Source organism: Phragmites australis, chromosome 24, assembly GCF_958298935.1.
Source record: "Phragmites australis chromosome 24, lpPhrAust1.1, whole genome shotgun sequence".
Classification (NCBI taxonomy): domain Eukaryota; kingdom Viridiplantae; phylum Streptophyta; class Magnoliopsida; order Poales; family Poaceae; genus Phragmites; species Phragmites australis.
Window position 1 is genome coordinate 19784962 of NC_084944.1, and position 12896 is coordinate 19797857.

General features: G+C 40.7%; 3 protein-coding genes across 3 annotated transcripts; 1 reads left to right on the forward strand and 2 right to left on the reverse strand.

Moving 5' to 3' along the window:
* Nucleotides 1-1627: 1627 nt before the first annotated feature.
* LOC133907239 (uncharacterized) lies at nucleotides 1628-3232 on the reverse strand. The gene is made up of 6 exons (XM_062349244.1): nucleotides 3101-3232; nucleotides 2597-2737; nucleotides 2412-2510; nucleotides 2203-2346; nucleotides 2026-2108; nucleotides 1628-1940 (listed from the first exon to the last, which is right to left on the reverse strand). The coding sequence occupies exons 1-6, from the start codon at nucleotides 3230-3232 to the stop codon at nucleotides 1895-1897; spliced, it is 645 nt and encodes a 214-aa protein (XP_062205228.1). The 3' UTR covers nucleotides 1628-1894.
* Nucleotides 3233-4100: 868 nt separating this feature from the next.
* Nucleotides 4101-5591, forward strand: LOC133907240 (uncharacterized). The gene is made up of 2 exons (XM_062349245.1): nucleotides 4101-4185; nucleotides 4300-5591. Exons 1-2 carry the CDS (start codon nucleotides 4101-4103, stop codon nucleotides 5589-5591), a joined length of 1377 nt encoding a protein of 458 aa, XP_062205229.1.
* Nucleotides 5592-10934: 5343 nt separating this feature from the next.
* On the reverse strand, nucleotides 10935-12534 carry LOC133907241 (uncharacterized). The gene is made up of 6 exons (XM_062349247.1): nucleotides 12234-12534; nucleotides 12005-12137; nucleotides 11693-11826; nucleotides 11500-11589; nucleotides 11271-11396; nucleotides 10935-10964 (listed from the first exon to the last, which is right to left on the reverse strand). The coding sequence occupies exons 2-6, from the start codon at nucleotides 12066-12068 to the stop codon at nucleotides 10935-10937; spliced, it is 444 nt and encodes a 147-aa protein (XP_062205231.1). The 5' UTR covers nucleotides 12069-12137; nucleotides 12234-12534.
* Between the last annotated feature and the right edge of the window lie 362 nt (nucleotides 12535-12896).

Sequence of the window (12896 nt, forward strand, 5' to 3'; positions counted from 1 at the left end):
ACCGCAAGATGGGACGAGGAACTTGTTAAGCAGACTTTCCATGCAGACGATGTGGAGATCATTCTATCAATTCCACTTTGTGATGATATGGAGGACTCTGTGGCATGGCATTTTGATTCTAAGGCTTATTCAGCGTGAAGTCAGCTTACAAAGTTTGCATTGACAGTGAACAAACCGGCCATTGTCCACATTCCAACAATGGGATGCTCCTTCCCTTGGAAGAAAATTTGGGAAATGCAATGTCCAAACAAAGTCAAAATATTTGCTTGGCGGTCGGCACACAACAGTCTACCCCTTGAAAGAAGATAGAGAGGAGAGGGATTGAATTGGACACTCGATGCCCGTGATGTTACAGGATGGCGGTCATTTATTTTTCAAATGCAAATTTTCCCGGACTGTCTGGCGTGAACTGCTATTGGAAGGTCATAGATTGGCACTTACAGCATTGCCATCTCCAAAGGAAGTTCTACGCTATATCTGGGATCGGCCTGATGACCAACAAACTCTGTTAACCACCCTGCTCTGGGTGCTCTGGACTGAAAGAAATGGTGTTAATGCAGGCGACAGTACCAAACCTGTTAGCCGGGTGTGTTTTCAGGCTCAGAGATACGCTAGGACCGAGCACCAAACTTCACAGCCGGCTCAAAATTGGTAGCGTCCTGCTGATGGCTATCTGAAGATTTAATGTAGATGGGAGTTTTCAAGCCAATTCAAGCTCTGGCGGCTGGGGCTTCATCATCCGGGACAGCCTAGGTGAAGCAGTAGCCTCTGGAGCAGGGAACATCGTTCATGTTTCTGAACCTGTACAAGCTGAAGCTGAAGCGTGTCTGCAGGCGTTGCATTATGCTTCTGGTGCTGGAATGGCACTTGTGGAACTGGAGGCTGATGCCGAAGTGGTGAAGATAGCGCTTGGTTCCTCGACATTTGATTATGCGCCGTGTGGTACTTTGTTTAGAGCGATCAAATTTGTGATGTATACTTGCTTTTCGGATGTCAGAGTCTGGCATGTTTCTCGAGTTTGTAATTCTGTAGTCCACTCGCTAGCTGGCATGGGTAGTGAGTTAGGGCCGGGTGGTGTTCTTATCTGGCTGGATTCTGTCCCCTGTGATGTAAATTTTCTGGTGACTGATGACTTGAGATCAGCCTGAAGTTAGTAGAAGTCTTACCATTTCAAAAAAAAAGGACGTATAAAAGATGGGCAAGTGATTGGTAATTGTGTATTCTATTCTGAACCGAGAACGAACTGACATTATTGTAGTTCTGTGTAACAGAAGTTATGTTCAGTTCAGGAATTTTGATACCAGTTTTTGGCAAGTTGGTTCACCCTTTTGAAGTTTTGAGTGCTTGCAATCAGGAGCTGGACTGAACTCAAAATTTTGTTTGTTCACTGAACTCGACGTGGTTGTTTGGCACAATTGCTGGGCAGCTTCTGTAATGTCAAACACTGAACAAACTCGACAAGCGTGGCCTAGCCATTCCGGCACACACGCAGTTGTTACTGTAAATGTGCGTTTTCACCAATTGTTCCGTTACACAGGAATAGAGCAGAAAGAATAGCCAGTCGAAATAAAAAAAAAATTCCACTCACATGCAGCGGAAAACAGAAGTAAGCAGCAGTCAGATGATATTTTTCGCATTTCACAAGGGGAAAAACATCCAGGCAAACTGCCGCTCATCTCAGGCAGCTTACAATCTAGCAGCTTAGGCCAAAAGGTAAAAACCAACCGTGCTACCTGCCTACCTCATAGCACCAGCATCACCACTAGACTATCCAGTCATGACTAAGTACCAATTCTCAGAAGTAACCGTGAGACGTTATGTTACAGACATCACAGACGGGTTGCTCCAGTTAACAGATGCCAAGTCGGGGATATGGAAGTTGCGTTTGAAGCATTCACCTACTGCCACTTGCAGCCCTGTTCATCTTCTCCTTGACTAGACTGCAATGTAAGGGCGGCTGGGAGAGTTATCAACAATTCCTGATAACCATGAAACCAAAATTTTGCTCTTCTAGGAAATACTCACAAATGAAAAGCTTTGCATGATTCATTGTCTGGATCTAAAGCCATACAGGCCTTGGCTGCTAGTAAAGCGATCTCATCATGATTCTGAGACACATTAAAGTAGTTACCATTAGAAAATGGCAAGAGTGGTACCCTTCTGATCTATACTCCAGGATTGAAGTAGACAATAATAACCCACCTGTTTAAACATCCCCATACCAATATAATGGATTGTTTCAGCATTACACTCCAGAAACGTAGACCTCAACCCATACATGAGCAAAATTGAACAGATGCTATGATACCAATCCCAGTGCTCTGTGTCCATGTCCACATGCAATGCCTATGGAAAGAGAAAAGGAATCGGAAATAGAACATAAAACCACCAAAACTAAAAATTCATCTTACCTTGCAGATAAGATCTGCGGCCAGATAATTCTTCAATTCTAGCTCTCGAAGCAATCTTTTCTTCAAAACATCCACTCGGATTTCTCTCTCTACACGATTCTGAAGCGAAAAAAAAAAACAAATCAAACATACATTCATAGTTCAGCAGGGAAAAGAAAACAGACTGCATAAAAACATAACCATACCGTTTCTTTGAACTGCTCACTGTTGACATATTGAATAATGCCCTCTACAGACCATTCAACTCCAGGAATTTCATTCGTATGAATCAACAAGGTCTTGACCACATTTTTCCAACCCTTTTTTGCAGCACAGACAATAGGTAGCTGTTGGATTGTGATTCGAATTCTTGTTGGGTCAGACAAGGGACTCCTTCGGCTCATATTCCAGAACAGTCCGTATTAGACTAGAGTCGTATGTGCCCACCCTTATAAATATATCTTGTAAGCTGTAAATAGAGCCAAGATGCTCATTGTAATCCCCTGCATTATACATATTCCTGATATAGTGAAGATTGTCGATTGGCGCCCGTGGTTTTTTTTCCGAAAGGGTTTTTCACGTAAAAATCGTGTCTCGTGTTTGATCCTATCGTGCTTTATTTATAACAAATGGTACCAGAGCCGGATCAAACACACGAGCACAAGAAAAAATAGATCGGTTTTGTTCTTCACCGAATCGATTCGCCGCACCTCTTCGTCTGGTTCGTCGCCGTCTCTCTGGATTCGTCGAATTCGCGACCCTCTCGGCCAAATCCAGCAGCCGCCGTCGTCGTCCGTTTTTCCTGCCTTCACACAATTCGACGTCGCGCAACCGGACGCCATCTGTTGGTCGCTGTCCAAGACATCGACGGCATCCAAGATCAGTACACGTCGACTGCGCCGATCCACACGTCGCCTGGTTTCCTCATCAGAACCATCCTCACGGAGTTCAAAACGCGAGTTACTAAACTCTCACGTGAAAAAGGAAAAGCGGATCAAGTCCCGAGGACTAGTTGTACTGGCTGCTCTCACGTGAAGAAAAAGGTGTGTGTGCTGTTTCGTTGCCTGTGGAGGAGAAAAGCAAAACTACACATCAATTCCCAAGGACATTCTCTTTCCAATTGGTTCCTGCTTCGTGCACACCAGAATTTCTACCAGGAGATTGGTTTTGGCTTCATTGCTAAGCGTACACGAAGCGTACCAGGACTTCTTCAGTTTATTGCTTGCTACACACAGGCTGTACCAGAAGCGCTGCAGATTATTTTGTGCTGATTATTCTTCGCCATGGCTTCTATGAAATACTCCCTCCGTTCGAAAATATAGGGCGTATTTCGTTTTGGCACATAGACCAATAATATAGAGAAGATGTCTAAACTACCCCCAATTAAGTTCTCCAAACAATGCTCTTTATCTCTACCATGGAATGATGCCAACCACTTGCTCTTCACATTCCGCCTGAGTTACCTCTTGGCATTCTCCGCTGAGTTAAAATGGCATGCATGCATGCATGTGCATTAATTCAACAAGAAAGCAACGAGCTAATGCTTAGCACCAAATGGAAAAGAAAAGGCGCCAGCGCCAAAGGGATTTTGAATGCCTGTAGGCGCCAGTGCAATTTTTTTTGCTTGAATCTGGCTGTACTATAAAGTGGAGTATTGCTTGAACCATATACTCCTCCTGTCCTATACGTTGGCTTAACAAACCAACAACTATGGAGGAGCATGTTGTTCCAGACCTAAACGAGCCAATACCAATATATGGTACTCCTAATCAAGATGATCTTGATGTCAACGCAAGTAAGCTACCCATTCTACTCAGTCTTTTTTTACCGTTGTATTACTATCATCTTGTACATGTAGTGCTTGAGTATGAAAACGATTGAACTTGTTTTTTTTTTATGTTTTAATTAGATGAAAGTGGAGCTGGTAGGACAAGAAACTTCTTATGTGATGATACACGAAGAGCCATTTACTCCATGATTTTAGAGCGAACTGCTCCGGGTGTTATGAAACGTGGAGTGATGAAATCTGTAGCTGAAGATATGGGCGTTCCATTGAGAGTTGTTCAGCGTATATGGACAACAGGGAAGCATGGTGGAGGAGTACATGCTGTTTGCAATAAGAGGGCTAAGAATTGTGGCCGTAAAAGAATACACATTGACCCACAAGACATCCGTGATGTGCCTCTTCGTGATCGCACAACTTTGAGAGATTTAGCACACGCTCTGCATGTTACTCCGAGCACATTGTTTCTTCGTTTGAAGAAAGGGGAATTAACACGGCAAACAAATGACATTAAGTTCTCTTTGACTGAAGAAAACAAGAAATCACGTTTGCGCTTTTGCATCTCAATGCTCGACATCCACAGCATACCTCATGATCCAATATTTAAAGGTATGTACAACATGGTTTACATAGACGAGAAGTGGTTCTATATGACGAAGAAATGTCAGAACTATTACTTGGCACCAGGTGAAGATAAACCACTGCGAACTGTGAAAAACAAGAATTTCATTGGAAAGGTGATGTTTCTTGCGGCCATTGCTCGACCAAGATTTGATGACCAAGGTAATGAGATGTTCTCTGGGAAAATTGGTATTTTCCCTTTTACTTATACGGAGCCAGCCCAGAGGAGTAGTGTAAACAGGCCTGCAGGTACCATGGTCACTAAACCTATGCCGTCAGTAAACAAGCAAACTATCAGGTCATATCTTATCGACAAAGTTATGCCTACCATCAAACAAAAATGGCCAATAGAGGACTCAACACATCCTATCTTTATTCAGCAAGATAATGCAAGAACCCACATTGATCCCAATGATGAAGAGTTCTGTCGAGTAGCCAAAGAAGATGGATTTGATATCCGTTTGATGTGTCAACCTCCAAATTCTCCTGATCTAAATGTCTTAGATCTTGGTTTTTTTGCTGCAATTCAATCCATACAAATGAAGAACTCATCGAAGACGGTAGAAGAACTTGTGAGTGCAGTGGTGAAAGCATATGAAGAATATCCGACGGATCGGTCCAATCATATCTTTCTCACTCAACAATCTTGCATGAGAGAAATTATACGAGAGAAGGGCAGCCAGCACTACGTCATTCCACATATGCAGAAGAAAATGCTAGAGAGGAATGACGAGCTTCCAAGAAGTCTAAAATGTGATACTCAAATTGTAGAAGAAGCCAGGGTGTACTTGAATTAGTCTTCTGTAGTTTTAATTTGGCTTTTTGGTTAGCTACTTGTTCACTACTTGGTCAAGATGTTTTATGGACTAAATCAAATTGTTGTTTAATTTCTGATGGAATCGCAAAGAACATCATATGTTTACGCATGTTAATTTCCTCATGTAAACTAGGCCATGCGTGCATATTGCTAACACAAGTAACAAAAGATAGGAGAAATTTGATCTCAAAATAAGAAAGGAAGGTAAATTTGCAGAAAGGTTGTTCGGATTCCTTCAAACTCATCGTCGGTAGTAACTTCCTCCTCCCCATCGGCGGCGGTGACCGCAACTTCCATGGAGTCTTCAACCATGCTCATGAGTTCGTAGTTGATCTTGCCCTCGGCGATGGCTGCAACTTCCAGAGAGTCTTGAACCGCCATGTTCATGAGCTTGTCATCCCCGTCGTCGTGGCCATCACCTTCGGAGTCTTGAACCACCATGTCGTCATCACCATCGGAGTCTTGAACCACTATGTCGTCATCACTAGCACAATGTCCATTGCTCTCATCCTCAGAGTCTTGGACCACCATGTTCATGAGCTCGTTGTTGTCATCGTTGTGGCGACTGTCGTGGCCGTTGCTTTTGCCTTGGGAGTCTTGAACCACCATGTCGCTGTCACAATGGTCATCGCTCTCGCCCTCAGAGTCTTGGACCACCATGTTCAGGAGCTCGTTGTTGCCATCGCTGTGGTCGTGACAGTCGTCGTGACCATTGCTTCGGCCTTCGGAGTCTTGAGCCACCACGTCGTCGTCTTGTTTCTTCATTGTACAGCTTCTGTATGGTGCAGCTTGCACCTGTTTGCATTTAAACATGCATGCATGCCAGCGGTCCAACTTCAATAGAAATGATGTGAATCTTGCAGCTGTTGCATCCATACATGCTGTTAATGGCGCGCATGGAAGAAAGTGCAGTGGATTAATTAGCTCAGGGCAAAAGGGTCAAGAAACTAGCTAAAATACATGAGAGAAAGTGTACGCCTTACAAAATTGAACAAATGCAAAACTGAAGTGCGCCCTATAAAGTTGAACGGAGGGAGTATGATATTCCGCTGCTAGATCATGATACAAGATTTTCTCTATGGCAAGTAAAGATGCGGGCTATTCTTGCGCACACTGATCTGGATAATGCGCTTGATAATTTTGGAAACAAAGATCAAAAGTCTTGGTCCGATGAAGAAAAGAGAAAGGATCGTAAGGCTTTGTCACAAATTCATCTTCATTTATCAAACAATATTTTGCAGGAGGTTTTGCAGGAGAAAACCGCTGCTGCTTTATGGCTAAAGCTGGAATCGATCTGCATATCTAAGGATCTGACCAGTAAAATGCATCTGAAGATGAAGTTGTTCACGCACAAATTACAGGAGGGTGGTTCTGTGATGAATCATCTTTCGGTCTTTAAGGAGATCGTTTCTGACCTACAGTCTGTGGAAGTAAAATATGACGATGAGGATTTGAGTCTTATTCTTTTGTGCTCATTACCTACTTCTTTTGCAAACTTCAGAGATACCATATTATACAGTCATGATACACTAACTTTGAAAGAAGTTTATAAGGTCTTGCATGCCAAGAAAAAGATGAAACAGATGGTGTCTACTGATGGCTCTACTTCCAATGGAGAAGGTTTGATTGTGCGTGGCAGGAAAAAGGAGAAGAATTCGCATAATAGTCAAAGAGATAAAAGTTCGAACGGTTACAGGGGTCGTTCAAAGTTTAGAGGCAAAGAAAAATTCTGCAGGTATTGCAAGAAAAATAATCATGACATATCTGAATGTTACAAGTTGAAGAATAAAGAAAAGAGGAAAGGTAAATCTATTGAAGAAGGTAAAGCATCTGTTGCTGCTTCTAATAATAGTTCTGATGGAGAGACTCTCGTTGCTTTTGCTGGATGTGCTAGTAGTGGTGAGAATGGATTATTGACTCTGCTGTGTCTTTTCATATATGCATACATAGAGATTGGTTCACCACTTATAATTCTGTTCAAGATACTGGTTCTGTTAGGATGGGTGATGACAACCCATGTCCAATTGTTGGAATTTGATCAATTATGATAAAGATGCATGATGGCATTGTTAGAACCTTGACAGATGTGAGGCACGTTCCAGGTATGAAAAGGAACCTTGTTTCTTTGAGTACTCTTGATAATAAAGGGTATGATTGGTTAGGTGGAGATGGTATTTTGAAGGTGAAAAAATGTTCTCTTATTGTAATGAAAGGTGATTTAAAATCTGCCAATTTATATCATCTCCGAGGCACTACAATCGCAGGTGATGCCGCTATAAGTTCACATTCATTATCAGATTCTGATGCTACTAATCTTTGGGATATGTGTCTTGGGCATATGAGTGAACTTGGTTTGGCAGAATTGAGCAAGAGAGGTCTTCTTGATGGATATAGTATCGGCAAGCTGAAATTTTGTGAGCATTATATTTTTGGCAAGCATAAGAGGGTGAAATTCAACACTTCAGTTCATACAACAGAAGGTATTCTTAATTATGTGTATTCTGATTTATGGGGACCATCTCGTAGGTCTTCACTAGGTGGTTCTCGTTATATGTTAACTATTATTGATGATTACTCGAGAAGAGTTTGGCCTTATTTCTTGAAGCATAAATCAGAAGCATTTAAAGCATTTAAAGAGTGGAAGGTTATGGTTGAAAGGCAAACTGAAAAGAAGGTAAAGAAGCTTCGCACTGATAATGGGATGGAATTTTGTTACGATGAATTTGATTCATATTGTAAGTCTGAAGGCATTGTGAGGCACTACATTGTTCTTGGTACTCCACAACAAAACGGTGTAGCTGAACGTATGAACAGAACTATCATCTCGAGGGCCTGTTGTATGTTGTCTAATGCTGGTATGCATAGACGTTTTTGGGCTGAAGCCACTTCCACTGCTTGCTATCTTATTAATCGATCACCTAACATTGCCATTGATAAGAAAACTCCAATTGAGGTATGGTCTGGTTCTCCAGCTAATTATTCAGAATTGAGAGTTTTTGGTTGTCCTGCTTATGCTCATGTTGATAATGGTAAATTGGAGCCTAGAGCTGTTAAATGCATCTTTCTTGGTTATAAATCTGGTGTTAAAGGTTATAAATTGTGAAATCTTGCAACACAAAAGGTGGTGATTAGCAGGAATGTTGTCTTTAATGAATCTGCTATGTTGCCAAATGCTTCTGTTCAGAGTCAGCAGAGTTCTAGCGTGCAGGTGGAGCATTTTATTAATGCAGAAAGCACACCAGATACCATTGTCCAAGATACACCTATTGCTGAAAATTTATTTATTGATCATGATTCATCTAGTGTTCCACATCCTTCATCCATTGTGCAGCCTACACAACATTCTATTACAGTTGATAGGCCTAGAAGGCAAATTAATCCACCCAAGAGGTTAATTGAAGAGTGTAATATTGCTGCTTATGTTCTGAGTTGTGCAGAAGAAGTTGAAGGTAATGCAGAACCTTCTAATTATAATGAGGCTATTACTTCTGCTGATTGCAATAATTGGATGATTGCAATGTAAGATGAGATGGAGTCACTTGAAAAGAATGGTACTTGGGATTTAGTCAAATTGCCAAAAGAGAAGAAGCCTGTTCGTTGCAAATGGATTTTCAAAAGAAAGGAGGGTATTTCTTCTAATGAAGCAGCAAGGTATAAAGCAAGATTGGTTGCTAAAGGCTATAGCCAGATTCCAGGTATTGATTATAATGACGTCTTCTCCCCTGTTGTGAAGCATAGTTCTATTCGCACTTTACTCAGTATTATTGCTATGCGTGATTATGAACTTGAGCGATTAGATGTTAAAACTGCATTTTTACATGGGGAGTTAGATGAAGATATTTATATGGATCAACCTGAAGGTTTTGTTATTCCTGAAAAAGAAGACTTTGTCTGTAAATTAAAGAAATCTCTAATGGTTTTAAGCGTTCTAATTATGATAGCTGTGTCTATTTGAAGACTGTTAATAGTTCAGCTATTTATTTGCTTCTCTATGTCGATGATATGTTGATTGCTGCAAAGGATAAATTAGAATTAGCCAAATTGAAAATCACAATTGAGTAATGAATTTGAGATGAAGGATTTAGGTGCAGCAAAGAAAATTCTTTGCATGGAGATCATTAGAGACAGGAAAGCTGGCAAGTTATATCTTAATCAGCAAGGTTATATTGAGAAGGTCATTCGTCGTTTTAATATGCATGATGCAAAACCAGTGAGTACTCCATTAGCTACTCATTTCAAATTATCTTCAGCTTTATGTCCTGAGTCAGATTATGATGTTGAGTACATGTCTAGAGTTCCATATTCTAGTGCAGTTGGTTCACTTATGTATGCCATGGTCTCTCTCGTCCTGATTTATCTCATGCACTGAGTGTTGTTAGTAGATTCATGGCTAATCCTGGCAAAGAGCATTGGAAAGCTGTTCAGTGGATTTTCAGATATTTGCGTGATAGTTCTAATGCTTGTTTGCAGTTTGGAAAATCTGGAGATGGACTTGTTGGTTATGTTGACTCAGATTATGCTGGTGATTTGGATAAGAGGAGATCTCTCACAGGTTATGTTTTCACCATTGGTGGTTGTGCTGTTAGTTGGAAAGCATGTTTGCAGGCTACTATTGCTTTATCAACTACTGAAGCTGAATATATGGCTATTTCTGAAGCATGCAAAGAAGCTGTTTGGTTGATAGGTTTGTATACTGAGCTTTGTGGAGATAATTCTTGTATTAATATATTCTGTGATAGTCAGAGTGCTATTTACCTTACAAAGGATCAAATGTTTCATGAAAGAACAAAGCACATTGATGTGAGGTATCATTATATTCGAGATGTCATTGCTCAAGGTGATATTAAAATATGCAAGATAAGCACTCATGATAATCCTGCTGATATGATGACAAAGCCAGTTCCTACTACTAAATTTGAGCTATGCTCAAGTTTAGTTGGTGTTACAGTTTGAGTCCTAGAGACTTTTGGTGTCGGTGATATTTATTATTGAAGGGAGTTTATTGATGATTCTTTATTTGCTACAAGATGGAATTCGTCTCAAGGTGGAGTTTGTTGGATTGTGATCCGAATTCTTGTTGGACCAGACAAGGGACGCATTCGGCCCATATTTCGGAACAGTCCGTATTAGACTAGAGTCGTATGTGTCCACCCCTATAAATATATCTTGTAAGCTGCAAGGAGAGCCAAGATGCTCATTGTAATCCCCTGCATTATACACATCCCTGATATAGTGAAGATCGCCGATTGGCGCCCGTGGTTTTTTCCCGAAAGGGTTTTTCACGTAAAAATCGTGTCTCGTGTTCGATCCTGTCGTGCTTTATTTATAACAGTAGCTCCTCATATAGTATATCCTATATTATATTAAAAGGTAAGTGTCATAAGAAACTGAAAATACAGTTTGTCACAGCAGGCAGAAGAATGAAAAAAATAAAGAGGCATGGAGTTTGACACAAAGCCATGTTCAAAGTTCAAACCAGACTCTACATGTTTACCATCCTTTTATACATCAAAATGCCACCAGAACCAGAATGGAATGACCGCAAAATGTACTACAAAAACTACTGACTACTCTCCAGAACTACCAACTTTTGCATTGGAGGGTTTAGTCCTCTTGCATGGGAAGAGGTGGGCTTGGCTACAGGGAGGAAGGGAGAGACCTTATCAAAAAAATTCGGGCTCATTTCACGCTTCAGAAGAATGTCAACGCGTTCCAGCGAACGTTCTTCAGAGTCAGAGTAGCAAATGACCTTGTACATCAAGTGTTTCGCATTTATATCAGCAGCCTACAAAATTGTAAATTTTTTAAGAAAAGGATAACGGACTATACACAAAACGTTATCAGCAGTTGCAAATAATATAAACAAATGGTTTAAAAAATTGAATTACCTCAACAAGATATTTGAAGCAATCAGTTGAATCATAAAATGCCGCGGCAACAAGTGGAGTACAAAATCCATACACCTCAGAATTTACTACCTATTTATCCGAAGAACTTGGTTAGGAACCAAGCAGAATAAAAGAAACGAGTAGAAAATTATAAAACATTACTTGAACATAAAGTAAAAAAATTATTACTTACATCAGGATTTGCTTTGTGCAATATGCGGACAATATTGCCTATGTGTGTAGCCAAGTGGATTGGCATACCAAGAAAGCTCTCCACTTCAATAGAAGCTCCATACTTCAATAGCATACGTAGTGAGGCATTTTGAGCTAACATGGAAAACAAAGAGGACACATTAAGTATATAGGTGGAGATATTATGTTAAGAGGGCTTGGGTAACAGGGTAAGACAATATCAACCAGAACAGTTGACCTAAAAGTGGCACAGAAGATGGTCCAGATGTTCAAGGAATATGCACTGGACTAAATAAATAAAAACAAAGCTTACCAAATGATATAGCAAAGCACAATGGAGTTGAACCCCCACGGTCTTTAGCCTTGATGCCACACATAGTTTTTCACCAGGGTCTCAATCATTTTGATCTGGCCCGTGGCTGCAGCATGGTGTAGAGCAGTTGTGCCTACAAAATGACATATATAATTAGTATCAAAATAATATAAATTTAAAAATGAAGAAGTAAAAAAAACAAAAATAAGGAAGGGAAAAATAATTCTACCATTGAAGGAGTCCTGAAAATTTGGCTCTGTTTGAAATTCTTCAAGCAGAACGGTGAAAAGAAACTCATGTCCATTTCTCACGGCATAGTCCAAAATTCGATACCCTTCCCACTTACCATACTGCAACTGCACTCTCATATTCTGTTTCCGGGCTAAAGAATGAGCTTCTTTTCCAACAATCTTCAATGACTTTCTTGATGAGTCCTTAAGGGTCTTCTCCACCCATTTTTTTGCCTGGTCACTCAGTTTAACGTCATCCATCGCACCTGTAACAAATTTACATGCAGTTCAGGCTGATCTGGCAACTCATGAAACAATTTTATTCCATATCTAGAACATGCATCCCTCCATTGGAACAATTATTAATCATTTTTTCCATTCCCCCTTTCACTTCCAAGAACTCACTTCCACCTCTTTGACAGTTATTAATACTCCTTTTTCAAATTTGTAATGTTCCAACTTAAGAAAAAAAATGTTCCAGCAATACAAATAATTGTTCTGCACGTAAAAAAATAATTAGGGAGGAGGACGGCGGGAAAATGAGAAGTAGGTCAATCGGTTGCATTTGGACATGTTGGGCTGAAAAAACGGTCTGGAGATGAAAATTTATTAAGTCAGGAGGAGATCCCCGGCGTGCGGAGCCTACCTACCAACGTGCTGTG